This window comes from Apiospora phragmitis, assembly GCF_038363925.1.
Source record: "Apiospora phragmitis strain CBS 135458 chromosome Unknown utg000011l:1.0-3236445.0:1.0-3240683.0, whole genome shotgun sequence".
Lineage (NCBI taxonomy): Eukaryota > Fungi > Ascomycota > Sordariomycetes > Amphisphaeriales > Apiosporaceae > Apiospora > Apiospora phragmitis.
This window is the reverse complement of record NW_027117411.1, coordinates 2601371-2619112: the sequence shown is the minus strand read 5'-3', so window position 1 is coordinate 2619112 and position 17742 is coordinate 2601371. Positions and strand designations below refer to the sequence as shown.

Sequence of the window (17742 nt, the reverse complement as noted above, 5' to 3'; positions counted from 1 at the left end):
TGATGCAGCATGGTGCCACCACAACCGGGGCAATTTGCATTATGCGTCGGTTATCGTTGCCAGAAAGCTGCCCATCCTGCCTCTTTGGCATAGCCTGGCACACGATGGGCAAATGACCATCATCGCTATATCGAGACAACCAAAGAAGGGTGCTCAATGGCATTGCCAACACTCTGGGGATACCCTCCACCATGAGTAGAGCTTATTCGGACCGGTTAAAAGCTTTGTTACCGGCACGTGCGTCTCATGGTAGGTAGTTTGGCGTCTGCGGTGTAGTTTACGGGAAACTTTGGTAGACGAGGGAGCCGAGACAAACTCCATGGCCACGGCCGGGCAAGTCTGCTGCCAGGCTCAGGTGCGTCCCGAGTCGGCGGACATTTTGTCGGAAAGGTGTCGGTTATAGCGGTCGAGTTCTTCCGAGTTCACTGCGACAACTGGCTACGTTGGATAGTGGCCAGTGACATCCATTTCCCCTAACGGCCGTGTGGGAGCACCTTCTTTTACTTCTTGTGGGCTTGTTAAAGCCGATCGTATTCATGGGTGCCTCGGGATCGGGGTCGGGGAAAGAGAGGCTGATTGCAACTCGAACGTACATGGAGAGGAATGGAGAGGGCTGAAAGGATAAGTGTATTGCGGGCGGTTGGCAGTATATATCTTTATACCTATCAGAGATAAAGTATTCACGGACTCATAACGCACAGATGAGGAAATCTGTGCTTGGTGACATTGGAGATTGAGGAGATTGACGAGTCCATGCTGAGACTTTGCTGTCAAAAATCGAGGCAATTGAGCACAGGTATACAGCAACACATCAACTGAACAGGAAGGCGCTCATATTTTTATGACCACCATAAGGCCTGTGACGTACGATACCGTCTGTTTCTTCTTGCTAGCATGTGCAGGTATATGTGAGAACGATTCTTGTGTCCTTCTTCTGATGACTGGGAAGCCCCTCTGAAGTGTACTGTTAGCAGCATACCGGAAAAACATCTTGGTCAATTTGACTACGGTAAGGGACCATCAAGACCACGGACATTTCGCATCTATAAATTCAGCTCTGTTGTGACATAAAATCTTTAAAGAAGTTAGAAACGGCTACTGTTAATGATGGTCCGCGAGCCGGATATCGATGTAGCAGTGAAGATAAGTGACATTATTCGTACCTCTCACCAACTAATTTCCCAACGAGGATATGAGAACGAGCCTCTTATCTCCGGCAACGGGCAAGATCTCTGAACGCTGTGTCGTCTTGCCTCCCGTCAATCCAGTTCATAGCAAAACGCGGTCGCGTTCCGGTAGAAACCCTGAGTAATTAAGGGAAAGATGTTGTTCCTGCAGCAGCAAAGACCAATCGTAATAGGCGGGGCAGCTCTCTGCCAGTTCACTTTATTGATGATGTCGATGGGCACCGGGACTCATGAAAGAGTTCAATAAGTCTCTTCTCTGAGCCAGCGAGGAATTGGATGTATGAGATCTGTTCCTGGCTGTCTGACTAAGACACCCACCCTTCTAGAGTCCCAATCGAAATTGGTCCTGGGAGGTGCCACTCCTACTTGACCCTGCCAATCATGATGGGCCTTCCCGGCTAGCAAGCCGAGGTGCAATTGATGTGCGTTTTGACAGCAGGTTTGCTTTTGCGGCGGCTTGCTGATTAGATGTATGATCGGCTCTGTTGGCATTTCCACAGGCAGTCTGTATGCCGCTTCCTGCCGAGTCGAATACAGCATTGATCATGGGAATTGGCAGTATGTTCTCCTCATGGCGCATCTTTACATTGAATTATGGTTGTGTGAGCATTGCTACGAGTAGTACTCCGTAATGATGACAGTTGATGGTCTATTCGGATTGGTCTACGAAGTCGTACATTGAAAGATCGACATGCTGCCACGTTGTGTCTCACCACGCCCAGCCTCCGACGAAGAATACGAGTGCCTGTCTGTCTATACACGGTTCATGCCGTATCAGCGTCTTTAATCTTAATAATACTCTTGCCCGTCCACTCCTCGAAAGAGACTGACACCGCCGACATTACTTTCTGATCGTCCTCATTTCAAGGTGTGGGTTAGGCGGCTGTTCTTTGCTAATATAGAAAAGCAGCAGCAGCACTCATCGTTCGCAGTAGCGTGTCAGGACTGCCATGTAGGACCTGCATGCAAAAGCAAATGAGGGCATGGCATGATGGGGCCGATCATCAAACATGGATGATGACTACTGGCAAGAGGCTGGTAGGCTGGTATCACTCACTGCACTTGTCAGGTTGATGCGCCCGTTCCTGAGCCATGCGGGCTGCCAAGAAGCAGAGAAAAAGAAAGGAGTCGACGAAGGGGAGGGGGGCCGAAGAAGAAAGCAAGCAGGGCATGCTTTAATGCTGGTCAGACCTGCAGCTGCACGAACGAATGCTAAAGAGCATGCAGATGGAAAGTCGAAGTCATTCCAACTGGATGGAACATCAGCGGAAGTGAGTGTATGACGTTAAACCACCCATCTACCGACACGACGTCTCGAACTTCGACTGACAGCCTTCAGTGGCCGATATTCACACCAGATAAACGAGAGAGGCCAAAACTGTTGAACCCCGGCTGCAACAACCATTCTCTGTCCATTCAATGATATGAAATGAAAAGAAGAAGCGGGGAGCTCCTTTGGCGGTTTGGATAGAGCCAAGAATGAAGATATCCGGCTACACTGCGATGTATAAGAGAATCTGGAACCGGTGTGCAGCGGGCCGAACCACCATGATTTCCGGTACTGGGTGAGGCTCAATCTCCGGCACATGATAGATATCTCTGCACGGGAAGCCAACCGTCACGTAAGCGCCTCTTTTCTTCTGCTCTAGTTGATAGTCCCCTATACTTACTTGCCAGATGCCAGCTACCCTGGCACTGTCTATCTCCGCCCATACACACCACTCGCCGTATTACACCAACGGTTTGATTACTCTGACTATCCTATCCAGCAGGCACACAGACACTTGGCTAGATAGCCGTCATCATCGATCCGATGGGACCCTTTTGAGACCTTCCCTACCTGGACTATTTGCTCCCTGCAGCAGTCCCTTATTTTTTCGCGTTATTGTTATGAGACCGACCCGTCGTCTACCTACCCGTAACCCTTTGCGAGATTGTCGTCGCGTTGAGATCACGTCCTCTGGCTTGAGTCTGTGCACTATCTGCGCTCCGAAATAGGCGTCACTCTATTCTGTGAGGCGAGGAAAGGGCAATGCTGTCGTCGACGTCGGACTGCATATAGAAGAAGGGCACAGTCTCCATCTCTCTAATCACATCTCCCCCCAAGCCATCACGACCAGACCAGTCACTGGCAACTGACACTCGTTTAGGGGCCTCGCCGGTTCTCTCTGACACTCATTAATATTGCTTTCTGCTTGCTGCTCTTCGCACTCACTGCCTTACTTATACTATAATACCAACAAACACACTCACTTATCCTGCTATACACACACTCTCTCAAGACGGATCTGCTTGGGGGACTGAGTAGTCGCCGTTGTTGGGCTTTCTTTCTCACCACCACCACCACCTTCATCATCATAATCGTCATGGCTTCGCAATCTGTCACCTCCCTCGCCATGGCGTCACAGGTCAAGGCGCCCCTGGCCATCAACTGCACCATCTTATTCCTAGTCTTAATCGTCGTGGGGCTGCGGATATGGACGCGAGTACGAGGCGTCGGGCTTGGGGTGGATGATGGATTGATCGCTGTTGCTACAGTATGATTCTCCCCTTTACTGTTCGTCCATGGAAAGAACATCCAGATGGCGTACTAACACTGCTACTAGATTCTGGGGATCCTTTGCCTAGGTATACAAGGTTTCTGTAAGCTCCCACCAAACCAATACATTCCTTATGGAGATGAGCAATGACTAATCTGTTTACAGTCAGCACAATTGGCATGGGATACGATGCGGTGCCATCTTCACCACATTATGAAGAGCGTGAGTACACTTCTGAGGCCTCTCTCCCCGAGACCAATAATGCTGATAACGTATGTGTGCAATGCAATGTAGTCATCACCAACTCCAATCTCCTCCTGAAGATCCTCTTCGGCTTCGACATGCTCTACGTCCACGCCCTTGCCCTCCTCAAGACCAGCGTCCTCAGCTTCTACCTGCGCGTCTTCGGCGCGGCCCCCGGCGGCCCGCGCCGGACGGTCCAGGCCCTGCTCGCCCTCGTCGGCGCCTGGGTCCTCGCCCTCTCGCTGGCCCTCGCCTTCGTCTGCCACCCGCTCCCCTTCCGCTGGGACCCGACCCTCCCCGGCGGCGCCTGCGGCAGCCAGACGGCCCTGTACGCGACCCTCATCGTCACCAACGTCGTCATGGACCTCGTCATCATGCTGCTGACCATGTACGTCGTCTGGAGCCTCAAGATGCGCGGGCCCGAGAAGATCGGCCTGATGGCCTGCTTCGTCCTCAGTATGGCCGTCATCGTGGCCAGCTGCGTCCGCCTGGCCACCGTCTTTAACAGCAGCAACGACAACAATAGCCGAGAAAACCCGACCGGCGGCGCCCTGTCCACCAACGTCTTCCTGTGCGTCTTCGAGCTGCTCCTCGGCATCCTCTGCATCAGCCTCCCCACCCTGGGCCCCCTGTACCTGCGCCTCACCTCGCGCTTCCTCTCCTCCACCTCCTCGCGCCTACGAGGCGGCAACGGCAACGGAGGTAACGGCCACCGCAGCCGACACCTGTACGGCTACGGCCACTCGAGCAGCGCAAGCGGCAGCTCGTCGACGGCGCCGCCCTCGCCGCCCTCGGGCCTGAACCAGCACCCACCCTCGACGCGCAGCGCGATGAGCATGCGCGACGGCAGCAGCCGGCACCGCCGCCACATGCTCCACGGCGGCCACGGCACGGCGCGGTCGTCGCAGCACTACAGCCAGCGCGCCGCGGCCGCGACGACGCGCATGGGCTACAACCAGAACACGGTCTCGTCGTACGCGACGACCGCGGTCAACTCGACGTCGGTCCCCGCGGCGTGGCAGCTCAACGACCCGCTGACCTTCCCGCCCCTGACGCTGCAGACGCCGCCCCTGTTGCAGCCGCCGCCGTCCGCCTACGCCTCGGCCCAGGGCCGCAGCCGGTACCACCATCACGATAGCAAGGGCCCCAACAAGGACCTCAACAAAGACATCAACGACACCTCCCGGCTGTTCAGCGGCGGCGGCGGCGGCCTCCTCTACCACGACCACGGCAGCATCTCCTCTTCCTCCTCCTCGGAAGACCACGACTCCCGCCGCAGCGACGAGCCCTTCTCGGACAAATACTACGCCGCGCGCGAGCGGGCGCGCCTCCTGCAGCAGGGCACCGACGTCGAGAACATGGCGCACCTGTTCCCGCTGCCGCCCTCGCGCAAGGGGCCCCTGGCCAACATGACGCCGCCCTCGACGTCGCACGGGCACGAGATGAAGAAGGGCCCGATCGAGACTAGCTGGCTCTCGATGCACGATTGACTAGCGTGGTCGGTGCCCGACCTGCGCCTCTATCTCGATAAGAAGTGCTCGTCGCGGTACCTGAATGGTGCCGGGAACGGGAGTCGGAGATCCTCTTGGTTCCTGGGTGGTGGCGGTGGCGGCGGTGGCGGAGATCGCTCTTCGCGGCATTTGAGTACAAAGGGGAGTGCGTGGCCAGACAGCCATGGTTTCTAGGCCAGGTTGACGAGGCAGTCGTCGTCGACTGGCTGGCTAGTTGTGTGGGTGTGTAGGTGTGGTGTGTTGTGGTGTAAAATTCAAAAAATCAAGGCGAACGGACGGAGAAGAGGGACATATACGGCGTTGCTTGCTATATTGTTTGCCGGTGTTGGGTTGGGTTGGTTTAAGCAAGACTTGCCGAGTGCGTGCATTACACTCCTTTTTTCAGAGCATCATCACACTCCTTTTAGAAAGCACTCGATTAGAGTGCAGTTTTGTTCGAGATACCATTGTCTTTCGTTAATCATTAATGGCATGTACTTTACACACCAAATGTGGGCTGAGAGACAAATATATAACATAACATCATTCACACATTTGCTCTTGAAATCTTCTGTTGTTTGTGGGACGACCGGTTTTCTTATGTTGAAATCCAGGCAAGCTTAGAGAGAGGCTTGCATTAATTGATTGTATCGACTCTATGAGAAGCCGCCAATCGATGGGCCGTGGCAACATCCGGTTGCTTCTTGATCAAAAGGGGTATTCGCAATGACGACAGTCTACGTTCCGCTAGTGGTCCTCTCCTTGCGTGGAAGAAGGCTCCAAAATGATATTGTCAATGAGTCGCACGGCAGGTCCGCCGCTGTGCCCCAGATCTTCACCCGGCTGCGGCGCCTCCACCGGCAGCATCTTCACGGCACCGCTCAAAATACCGCCCTTCTTCGGATCGACCTCCGAGAGCTCCTCCATCGTCTCCGGGTCCGACAGCGAAATATAGTCCACCTCGTACGTGACCCTGTTTTCCAGCGCCAGGGCCATCTGCTCGGCGAGCGTGTCGGCCGCCACCTTTTGCGCTGCGCCCAAGATAGCCTCGCGGCCCCGCGCGCCGCCCTCGACGTACTGCAGCTCCGCAGCCCGCAGCGCGCGCCGGAGCACAGTCGCCACCTTGCGCCTCCGCTCGCCCAGATAGACGTTGCGGGAGCTCAGCGCGAGCCCGTCGGCCTCGCGCGTGGTGGGGCCGATCTGCACGTCGACGGGCAGGAGGAAGTCGCGCACCATCTTGCGGATGATGACGGTCTGCTGCACGTCCTTCTGGCCGAAATAGACGCGGTCCGGCTGCACCACATTAAAGAGCTTGAGGCAGACGGTCGCGACCCCGCGGAAGAAGGTCGGCCGGCTCGCGCCCTCGAGCACCTCGCCCACGGGCGTGATCGACACGAAGCTGCCTTTGGAGTCGACGGCCTGGCCCGGGAAGCCCGAGGGGTACATGTCGGCCGTGGAGGGCACGAAGACGGCACTAATCCGGCCCAGGTTGGAGCCGTCGTCGGCGAGCTCGCGGTCGAGTTGGCGGAGGGCGGCGCAGTCGGTCGGCCAGGTCTGCGGGTAGGACTCTAAATCCTCGTGCACGCCGAACTGGGCCGGGTTGACGTAGAGGCTCACCACGACCTCGTGGCTCTCGCGCGCGGCGGCGCGGATCAGCGAGAGGTGGCCCGCGTGCAGGGCGCCCATGGTCGGCACGAGCCCGACGATGCGCTGGTCGACCGCGTGCGGCTTGCGCCAGGCCCGCAGCGAGTCGACGGTGCGCAGGACGCGTATCCGGGTCGAGGGGATCATCTCGCGGAAGGTGGAGGAGGGTTTCGGACTGCTGCTGCCGCTGTTTTTGCTGCTGCTACGGGCCGTGGCCATGGTTCGGATCGGAATCGTCGTCGTCGTGGGTAGTTGGCTGCTGCTGCACCGGGGCATCATCGTCATCATCCTCATCGCGAGGGCGGTAAAGGTAGTAGTAGTAGTGGCACGCGAGCTCGCGGCACTGCGGGTTATGCGCGCGAACATGGTGGGAATTGGTTCTGGATGGCGAAGGACAATGTTCAGGAAACAGGAGATGAGATTGAGAGAGTTCGGAAACACATCAGCGCCATGGCGCTCAATGGGCTGATTTTGAGGCCAGCCTGTGATGATTTCTGCTGCGAAATTCTAGGTCCGATTAGAAAGCGAGAGGGTTGTTTCCGTGGAGTTTGTGATTGACATAAGACAGGTACTGCGCACGGGCCTTTCCCTTGAGTGCCGACTCCTAGCACAGACAATTGGGGAGAACTATTAGGAAGGCATTCAAGTTAGGTGAAGAGGTGTGAAATGAAAATCAATTATGTATATTGTTTAATGAATCCAATGTAAAGCTATCACATGGTAGAACGATTCTGGGTCATGGCTACCCTGTAGAGTGACTACTGCCCATGCCCCTTCTCGCTCTGCCCCGTCACCACCGTCGTGACCCCGAGCGTCTTCTCGGTCTTCCGGATGACCTCCTCGAGCCTGTGCTCCTGCTCCACCCCGTCGAGCACGGCCGCTGTCTCCTCGAGGCTGAGCTTGCCGGTCTCGACGAACAGGAAGTACACCACGACGGCCTCGAACGCGAGCCAGACGTCGTACGTGATGTAGTACTTCCACCCCGAGTTGGTGACGCCGATCGGGTTCGCGTACTGGTTGAAGATGAGGGCGAGCGCGACGAACAGGTTGTACAGCACGAGCCCGCGCGCGCGCAGCTGGAACGGCAGGATCTCCACCACGTACGTCACCTGCAGCACGCCCCAGCCCAGCGTGAAGACGACGTTGAACAGGAAGATGAGGGCCAGCACGCCCTTGGCCACGCCGTCGGGCCCGCCCTCGCCATCACCTGAGACATCCACGGCCTTCTCGTACGTCGCCTCCAGCGCGGTCCAGACGATGTAACAGAGAAGACTGCCGACCGTCGAGACCAGGAACAAGGTGCGGCGGCCGAACCGGTTGACGATGAGCGAGAACGCGAGGCTCCAGACGGTGCCCCAGAGCGTGAGCAGGCCGTTGATCAGCGTCTGCGTTTCCTGGTCCCGGTAGCCGATCGAGTTCAGGATCAGGGTCAGGTAGTACGAGATCAGCCCGTTGCCGCTCCACTGCGAGAAGAAGCCGACGGCGAGGATGATGCAGAACCGGCGCCGGTTCCCGGGCGTCTGGAAGAAGGACAGGTACGACGTGGACGCGAGCGCCTCGCTCTCGAGCCGCAGCGCGGTGCGGATCTCCTCCATCTCGAGCGGCACGAGCGGGTCCGCCGCGTCGCCGTCTGCGTGGTACTTGACCAGCAGCCGCTCGGCCTCAGCGTCCCGCTCCTTGGAAATGAGCCAGCGGGGGGACTCCTCGATCAAAAAACAGAGCGCCAGCTGCAGCACGCTCGAGAGGGCCTGCAGCAGCGACGGGATGCGCCACGCCCACGTCGACTCGATGCGAAACGTGCCGTACGTCGCCCAGGCCGCGACGAGCGCGCCGACGCCCCACAGACTGTTATAGATGGACACGAGCGGCGCGCGCTGGGCCGGGTAGGCCAGCTCCATGATGAGCAGCGGCGCGGCCGTGATGTTGAGCGCGAGGCCGAGGCCGATGACGCCGCGCGCCGCGATGAACATGGCCGTGTTCTGCGCGCCGCTCTGCAGGGCGACGCCGAGCAGCATGACGGCCGCGCTGGCGAGGAGCGCCGGCTTGCGGCCGAAGCGGTCGCAGACGTAGGCACAGAAGGGCAGCGCGACGAGCTGGCCCACGCTCTGGATCGCGTTCAGGAGGGCCAGCTCCTCGGCCTGGGGGTTGTGGAACGAGGCCTTCCAGCTGTCGAGCGACTGCAGCCCGTTCATCATAGACCCGTCGAAGCCGGTGGCGTAAGAGGAGATGAGGGACAGGAGCAGGATCCCGTTGAGCTTGAGGATGCCGGCGTTGGAGAACCAGGCGAAGACTCCCGTCTTCTGGCCTTTGACGGCGGCATCCACCGTCACGGGGACGCTGGCTTTCTCCATGGTGACCTACAACTAATTGCCGGTATGTTAGAAGTCGCAGGAGTTGAGAGCGTGGAACTGTCAACCAGTCTCTCGATGAGGTATGTGGCAGTACTCGAGGAATCACACTTAAGTACGAAAGTACAGCAGGCAGCCAGCGTCCCGACTAGCTGGAACGGTATCCAGAAATAGTGTCTCCTAGCAGGGTCTAAGATAAAGTCTTGTATTGAACCCCTCACATCCTAGATTCCCTCTCTGATCGAACGACATCGCGCCTCCTGCAACATAACATGGCTTTATCAGTGGGGAAACCATATCACAGGGCACGAGGGGAGAAGCACGACTACAAGGCTCAAGCTCGTTGGCCCAACGGTCCCGGGATCCCCTGCTATCCGCCGCACCTATCAATCTGGGGTAGCGGAGAAACAATACCGGATCCGTCGCTTACCCCGAGATAACGCGGACAGCTAGTCGGTGAAGCCCGGTCCTTTCTTCCGGTGAGAGCATGGGATGCTACCGATGCGCTGAGTCGCTTGTGAGCGACAGCTTATCTTGGCATGGTGTTCAGCTGAAAAGAGAGTTTGCTTTTCTCCAGATGAACTACGGGCCATGGCGGCCGAAACTCTCTTAACACGAACCCCATCCCGAACTTCTGGTTCAATTTTCCCAAGCTCATGCTTGGCTTCGCCATTGAATATGTAGACTGCAGCGTCCTTGGAGAAGGCATACTCCCTGTCCGACCATGCAGCATATGGCTTCTTACCTGGGCTGGTGGGGTTCAGACGGCATTTGCCGCTTCTCTTTCCAAAGTCACCCAAGTCTGGCAGCCGAGAAGCGTGTTACCGACGAATCCATTCACGGAAGCGAGCAGAGTCAACGAGTCAGAGGTATAAATGATTGTTATTTACGACCAGAAGACTAGTATATGTGTCGTTAGATGGTCTTTTCCGCGTGCACTGGGGATGGCCGGCCATCGGGAGTCGAACACATTCCCAAGTAGCCAACGATACGTCCATGAAGTCGTAACGTTCTAGGTTAGAATTAAATACACTAGCCCAGCTCCGATTTGAGTTTCAACTCAACTTTGCTGCAAGTGTTAAGCCTCACAGACCCAGAAGCTTTAATCTGACGACATTCATATCATCGACCGTCTCAATCCAAGGCTGCACCGCTGTGAGACGGGAATGGACTGGCCGATAAGGCCTGCCAACAATTAAGGAGGGAGACACAGATAAGGGGCCGTCGGGGTACAAGGGCCCCTGGCAGGTAAACCAACAGAACCCCACCTCCAGATACTGTTGGTGCTCGCTTAACAGAAACGGAGTTCCCGACAATCTACCTCAATACATTACGAGATTATCAAGGCCAGTCTGGTAAGCTCTACTTGACTTATAGGTATTCATTAAGATGACTGACTATGGAAACCATGCGATACCGCTTTTTCAAGGTGCCGGCGTGTCGCGTGAGGAAATAGCCAGGTTGCACTAATTTCCCCAGGTTCGAACTGGAACCAACCCCAGGAACCGACCGCGGGGATCAAGAGTCAAAACACACCAGCCAGTCACCAGCCTCGGCGCCGACCGGTGCCAATACCGGTCGGTCCACCAGCTGCAGCTGCTCCGCCTTCACATGCCACCAAGTGGACGGTTGGCGCTGGGATACTTGGGCCCGTCCTGTAGTTGTTATTATTGTCACCGGGGAGAGAACCTGAGATTAGCTCAATGCTGGATGGTGGGCTCCTCGAAGATCATGTCACGCGTCATGGAATGAGGTATGTAGGTGGTAGGTATATCTTGGGCGTTGCTGCCACTACCCGCCAAATTGGGAGTCTGAGAGTCAGCGGTAGCAGCAGTAATTGGCGATACTTCCTCCTTCTGTCAAGTCAAAATGGGTCGCTTAAGCATATTCGCAGCCGCCGTGGCTGTGTCGGCCTCCCTCGCCGCCGCGATGAAGTCGCCTTCTTCGCGCCTGTCTGCTTGTAAGTGTTGGCTCTCAAGAGCTTACGAATGTAATGATTGTCAAGACTAACCACCACCAGCCGCACAGGACCTGTTTGACTATTCCATGTCGGTAAGTGACTCAAGGTATGATGCTTCGTACAGTACGTTCACAGAAATGAAGATAGCGCTGGGTACATAGATTGAAATGCTGACTTTTTTTTCAGACTTCATCTGGTACCAAGATAACGGCCCATGGTCCACGCGCTTCACGGCCTGGTACTTGCCCGGGCTTCTGTATCGCGCCGAGGGCGACGACGTCAAGAACGCGATCGCTTCAATCGAGGGAATGTAAGGCCGCATTGCACCAAACTGGGGCTTCTCAATGATTGCAGAGGTTGCTGAGCTAACTGGTTATCAAGCCTCTCTACTCAGATGCTCGCGGACTACGACTCGCCATGGTACGGCACGTTCAAGTTGTCCCCGGATGCACCTGATCCGACCCCGGACTCGCCTTTGTATCCTCCCTCCATCTACGACACTTATGATCCCAATTGGCGAGAATTCATCGGGTGAGTACTCAAGTTGAACTATCATGTTCTCTCTCTCTCTCTCTCTCTCTCCCTCCTCCTCTCTCTGGATATTCTTTATTCCCCGCTGACATCCAATACAGGACTCAACTGATTCAGGTGGTCGAAGAGTTCTCCGACAAGATTGGCCCAGAGCTGGTTGGGCGTATAGAAGATTCCTTAGAGGCCGCGGCCGTCGGTGGTATGCGCCGCAACGGGACGTTTCCCGAGGACGACAACCTGATCCTGGCCTACTCGAACCCAGGCCTGATGCGCGCCCTGACAACAGGATGGGCCGGACAGCGCAAGAACAACCAAAAGCTGCTCGACTTTGCGCGGAAGCAAGGAGAGGATCTGCTAGCCCTGTTCCAGCGCGGCGGCCAGGACGTCTTGGGCGAGTACAACGCGCCCAACTACTACGGCGTCGACATCTGGGCCCTGGCCGCCAACGCCAAGTACGGCCCCAAGGACCTTCCCATGACGAACAACTCACGCCTCATGCTGACGGGTCTTTGGGACGACATCGCGCACCAGTATAACCCCTTCCTGGGCAACATGGTCGGGCCCTACGACCGCGCCTACAGCCGCGACGCCACGGAGCACTCGCAGATCATCTCGCTCTTCTGGTGGGGCGTCTTCGGCCGCGAGTACGGCCCGCAGCCGCCGCTAGGCGAGTCGGACCTGCTGTACGACGTAGCGCAAGGCGCGGCCCTCGCGCTCGTCATGGACGTCGTGGCCGCGTGCATCAGCCCGGCAGCCGCGGACCTGCTGACCACCAAGGGCTGGTGGGACGGGGAGCGCTCCCTGAACAAGACGGTCTACGACGACCTCACATCGGACCGGCACCGCGTCGCCACGTCCTGGCTCAGCGCGGGCCTCATGGCCGGCGCGCAGACGGTCACGGGCGAGACCAAGAACCGCGGCGACCAGTTCGTGCCCACCATCGTGCACTGGGCGGCGGACCCGCACCACGCGCCGTTCCCCTACAACGGCTTCTTCTCGCTGTACCCGTCGGCGACGACGATCCGCGCCGAGGCCGGGCCGGGCTACCTGACCGTGGCGTACCCCAACCGGACCGAGTCGGGTGCCGACATCTTCACGTTTGCGCTCTCGGGCATCCCGCCGGCCTGGACGCTGGGGAAGAAGGGGAAGGACGCGCATGTAATGACGAACGGGTTCGACGGCGATCTGCCCTGCCTCGACGTCAACGTCTCGGCGCCGGGGCTGATGCCGCTGCCTGTCACGTACGGCAAGCAGCTGCGCGATCACTGGTTCTACAATATTTCGTACGCGGTCCCTGCCGACTTCGATGGCACGCCGCAGGTTCACTTTGACCTCGCTTATACCTGCTGATGAGTGAGTGATGGGACGATGCATGTACATTCTATTGTAAAGTATATATATATATATATATATATATGTGTGTGTGTGTGTGTGTGTGTGTGTGTATAGATACATAGTAATCATAGAACACTAAAAATGACGTCGCCGTGGCCATGACAGTTGCATGCCAGCCTATACTACAAGAACGAAGTGGTCAATCTCTTCTAAACGAGATGCTGAAGGGCCGCTACTAACAACTAATATCTCACCCCCACTATACATTACACGATGGCTCCAAGCATCTTTTTATTCTAACAATATTTCTTTCTTTCTTTTGTTTGATTGGTTTGGTCTCGCTAGGCCCCGGAGAGAGAGAGAGCTACGCCTCGTCCTCCTCCACTACATGCGAAACCTCGACCGTTTCGATGATGGACTGGTAACGCGGCCGCATCGACACACTAATCTCGGACGGCGCGCGCCCGTAGACGGCGTCGATGCGGCCCTGGAACTTCTGCACCGTCTGCGTGCGCAGCAGGTGGCCCTCGGTCGACCTGACAAACGCGCCGGCGTCGACAAACACAACATGCGACTCGGCCACGCGCGCGGCCTCGGGCACGTCCTCGTTGGCGGGCGCGATCACGTCCTTCCACAGGCACCGGCGCGCCACCTCGCGGGTGTAGCCGTCGGCCAGCTCGACCAGCACGGTGGGCTTCTCGCCGCCCTGGCCCACGACGATGGCGTGCTGCACCATGCCGTGCTTGCTCAGCGTCTTCTCGAACGCGAGCGCGAACTCGCCCGCGTCGGCGACGAGGTCCTGCACCCGGCTCACGAAGCGCCACGTGTAGGGGGCCTTGTCCGGGTCCGGGTGCGGCGTCCAGACCTCCTGCGTCGAGTACTCCGGGTAGGGCGGGTCGGCAGGCGCTTTGGTCCCCTCTCTCCCCACGCACGCCCAGTACCCAATGTATTTCTCGGATCGCGGCGTCCGCGTCATGACCAGCTCGTACAGCTCCAGGCGCGCCCCGTCGTCGCCGAAGTACTCCAGGTCGTCCCGCTCCTTGAACACGCACCCGCCCGCCTCGACGTCGAAGCAGCAGTACTGGTAGTCCTCCGGGTCCGACTCGAGCTGCGGCGGCGTGCAGACCTCGGCGGAGCCCCACACGTCGAATATCCTCGTCGTCTTGGACCACCTCTGGCCGGCAAAGTCGGAGAGAATGCCTGCAGGCTTATGTTAGAATTTCAAATCGGGCGGGTGGGCGAATGACGTCATCATGAGCTTCTTTTTCTTTTAAAACGTACCATTTCCGTACACCACAGTATCCATCTGCTTGATGTAGTCCTCCGCGTCGTCTCTACGCGCGATGAGCTCCATCAGGAAACTCGGCATGAACCCGACCTTCGCTTTGGAGTACTTGATAATGTCGCACATCTCGTTGATGCCCTCGACCGGCCGGTTCCGGAACCCCGGCACTAGCGTGCACCCGCCAAAGGCATACACCGTCATGGCCAAGATGCAGGCGATGGCGTGGAACGGCGACGCGACCATCAGGAAGCGCGTCCCGACGCCCCGCTGCCATAACATGTGTTTACGCCCGTCCACGTCGGGCAACTCTGATTGCATATCCAGCTGAAAGTAGGGGAGGGGGCCATTAGCATTGTCATTCTACGGAGCGGATGTCATAGTACGAGAAGAGGACTACGAAAGTTCAGACTTACCGTGCTCATGGTGGAGTGCCGGAATGTGATAGGCCGGGGCGCGCCGGTGGTGCCGCTGGTCTGGCAGATGACGAAGGGGTCCCGCTCGGCCTCGTCGTAGGTCTTGGTGTAGGGGAACGGCTCGGCCTTGACGGCCAGGTCCAGCAGGTCGTCGAGCTCCGGGATCTCGACAGTGGGCATGGGCAGCTGCTCGAGGATGTCGCCGGCGTAGACGCCGCGCGACAGCAGCATGGCGCGGCAGCCGCACTGCTCGATGAGCGACAGGTGCAGCTCCAGCGAGTTCAGGTGCGAGCTGAAGAGCACCTGGCGGCCCGCCTTGGCCGCGGCGGGGATCAGCATGTAGTAGCGGATGTCGGGCACGCCCAGGTAGACGATGGCGTCGAACTCGCCTCCGGCTTTGTCCGCCGGCGGCGGCGGGCCCAGCGCCTTGGTGATGCAGTGCGCCAGCTTGTTGATGCCGTTGGCGAAGGCCGCGTAGGTCACGTCCTCGAATCCTTGCTCCAGGTCGTAGTCATCGACCGGCAGCGACGCCCAGGCACGGTCCGGGTCCTGGCGCGCCACCTCGTCGATGATGACGGGGAGCAGCCGCCGCCCGACCTCGCCAGGGACGGTAGGTTGGATACCGTTGGCCATCCTGTGGGTGGTGTTCTTTGGTCTCGTCTTTGATTGGGGGTTTACCTAATGCAAATAAAATAAAAAACGTCCAAAAAACAATAAACTTTGGTGTAATATGCAAGTGCAGTAGCCTCTTTGGATGTGACTCGTCGCTTTCATTTCATCATTTCCTTATTCTGATCAAAGTTGGCAGGCATCAGGAAGGTCCCGAGGGAACGGATAGTTTGCTTTTTCTCCTTCTTGTTGGTTCTTTTTGGGGCCAACCCGTAGTTTGACGTATGTAGGCAGAACTAAAACAGGAGGGAGGGAGGGGAGACGAAGCGGATTGATCCGTAACAGACTTGCCGTTGCAGTTGCAGCGTGGGGGGCCTTTCGCTTCCATGCCATGCCATGCTATGCCATGCCATGTCCCGATTCTCGCCTCATCGGTCTTAAAGCGGAAGGGAGTGGTTCGCTCTCATTGCTTCAGGAAGAGCCTCCGGCTCGGTAAAGTCAAGTGACAAGAGCAGAATGCTGATAATCCCGTGCCAAGGTGCTGCCCAATGAGCAGAATCTTCAAGCAAGGGTACTGTATTTGCCGAGTTGATATGTATGAGCGGACATTCCCCGGTGACCAGGGGTGGATGCCTGTTTATTCGCTTTCAGTTAAGCAGCACTCTTTGGAGGGCCGTGTCAACCATGATTCACGTCGTATTCTGCTCGGGCTGTCCCTGGCCCCCTACCCCCTTTTCCGTACTTGATTGGCTCCACCGGGCGAATGGGTCCTGGAGTGTAGCCAATTGCAATTCCAAATGGCTTCATATGGTGCGTTTATCTACAGGGTCGTCGGGCGTGCGTCCGAATGCTCCGCGAGATTGACCATGTCAATCCTTCCAGAGTCCGAATTGGGAGCGAGCAGAACGAAGGATTCAGCCAAGTTAACCTGGGTTACTCTGACTAACAAGTTGCATTGGAAAGAATATTTAGAACCAACGGCTGGCCAGAGCGAGGGCCGACATGATGCACGAGTAATAATGCATGCATAGGCCACTCAACGTGAACTGTCGTCCGGGTCTCGCTAAACGTCTGCCTCTCTTCAATAATACATATGCCTGTTAGCCGAAAGTCGGGTGACCTTTTAAAGTGCTGACCAGCCGGGCCACATGGCAAAAACTGCAGAGAGTGGAGGGACAAGCGGCCCGCTTAGGAGCGTTGCGGGCGGAGTGCTGCGATGGCATTGTTATATAGGGTATAGCGCCGGCCAGGGGTCAAAGGCCCAGTATCAGGGGTCTGGACAGACGGTTCCACACGTTATCGCAACAACCCATCCATTCCCACATTATGCATATTTATGCAAATACACGATCGTCTAGTACAGAGCAAGGTTCGACGGATTATCATCGAAAGACCCGCGCTTTAATCGGTTGGGCGGAAATCGAGAAGGGTTAGCTGCGTGGTGCAAGAAATCAATAGCCTGATTTTCCCTGTACTACTAGAACACACCAACCACCCAACGACATGAGCGGCAACCACTGCAGAAGATGAATAAGCTGATGAATAAACCATCTCTCCACAATATATTAACTAATATGTCGTCCTAATAACTACGGAGAACAACCGATAATGTGAGAACTTTAAGTTTAGCTAGGCCTATATCCATGTCAGCTCCTTCTTACAGTACATAATAGAGACCCCCGCCCCTCCCTCTTTGAAGTCGCCAGCAAAAGTCATCTTCGCTGCTGCGTTATATTCCTAAGATGTCTTATGTGCCTGTCAGCCATTGTTGTGTATGTGTGTATGTATCCAGGGGACATATCCCAATCATGTCGTGAAGAAAGAAAGGAAAGAGGATACGTATCATGTTTTCTCAAACTACATAGACCCTTCCTCCATCATGCTGTTCCGGATGAAGCATGATACACATGCAATCGTTCCATTTGGAGGTTCCTGATCCTGCCTTGCACATATCTTGGATCCATCTGCCATAACACCCCCTTTTGTCGGTGAAGCAGAGCTATGCCCTCTTCGTTACTACGGTGCATGTATAGACTGACTAGCACGGCAGAACTGTCCATTCCCGTGCCGTTGCAATGCATGCAGTGGAGCATCGCCTGCATTCGTCTACGACTCTGTCGCAACTACCTGACCAACCTCCTTTGGTCCTTCCCACCA

At 56.8% G+C, this 17742-nt stretch overlaps 5 protein-coding genes across 5 annotated transcripts; 2 read left to right on the top strand and 3 right to left on the bottom strand.

The window, feature by feature from the left end:
- Nucleotides 1-3553: 3553 nt before the first annotated feature.
- On the top strand, nucleotides 3554-5460 carry PG994_013572 (uncharacterized protein; the record flags this gene model as incomplete). The annotated part of the gene is made up of 3 exons (XM_066864981.1): nucleotides 3554-3673; nucleotides 3794-3830; nucleotides 3893-5460. The coding sequence occupies 3 exons, from the start codon at nucleotides 3554-3556 to the stop codon at nucleotides 5458-5460; spliced, it is 1725 nt and encodes a 574-aa protein (XP_066709942.1).
- A 747-nt stretch (nucleotides 5461-6207) lies between these two features.
- On the bottom strand, nucleotides 6208-7323 carry PG994_013571 (pantothenate synthetase; the record flags this gene model as incomplete). The annotated part of the gene is made up of 1 exon (XM_066864980.1): nucleotides 6208-7323. The coding sequence occupies one exon, from the start codon at nucleotides 7321-7323 to the stop codon at nucleotides 6208-6210; it is 1116 nt and encodes a 371-aa protein (XP_066709941.1).
- Nucleotides 7324-7862: 539 nt separating this feature from the next.
- Nucleotides 7863-9455, bottom strand: PG994_013570 (uncharacterized protein; the record flags this gene model as incomplete). Its single annotated transcript, XM_066864979.1, has 1 exon — nucleotides 7863-9455. One exon carries the CDS (start codon nucleotides 9453-9455, stop codon nucleotides 7863-7865), a length of 1593 nt encoding a protein of 530 aa, XP_066709940.1.
- Nucleotides 9456-11321: 1866 nt separating this feature from the next.
- Nucleotides 11322-13293, top strand: PG994_013569 (uncharacterized protein; the record flags this gene model as incomplete). The annotated part of the gene is made up of 4 exons (XM_066864978.1): nucleotides 11322-11412; nucleotides 11599-11722; nucleotides 11794-11943; nucleotides 12045-13293. The coding sequence occupies 4 exons, from the start codon at nucleotides 11322-11324 to the stop codon at nucleotides 13291-13293; spliced, it is 1614 nt and encodes a 537-aa protein (XP_066709939.1).
- A 349-nt stretch (nucleotides 13294-13642) lies between these two features.
- Nucleotides 13643-15609, bottom strand: PG994_013568 (uncharacterized protein; the record flags this gene model as incomplete). The annotated part of the gene is made up of 3 exons (XM_066864977.1): nucleotides 13643-14478; nucleotides 14560-14887; nucleotides 14977-15609. The coding sequence occupies 3 exons, from the start codon at nucleotides 15607-15609 to the stop codon at nucleotides 13643-13645; spliced, it is 1797 nt and encodes a 598-aa protein (XP_066709938.1).
- Nucleotides 15610-17742: the final 2133 nt, after the last annotated feature.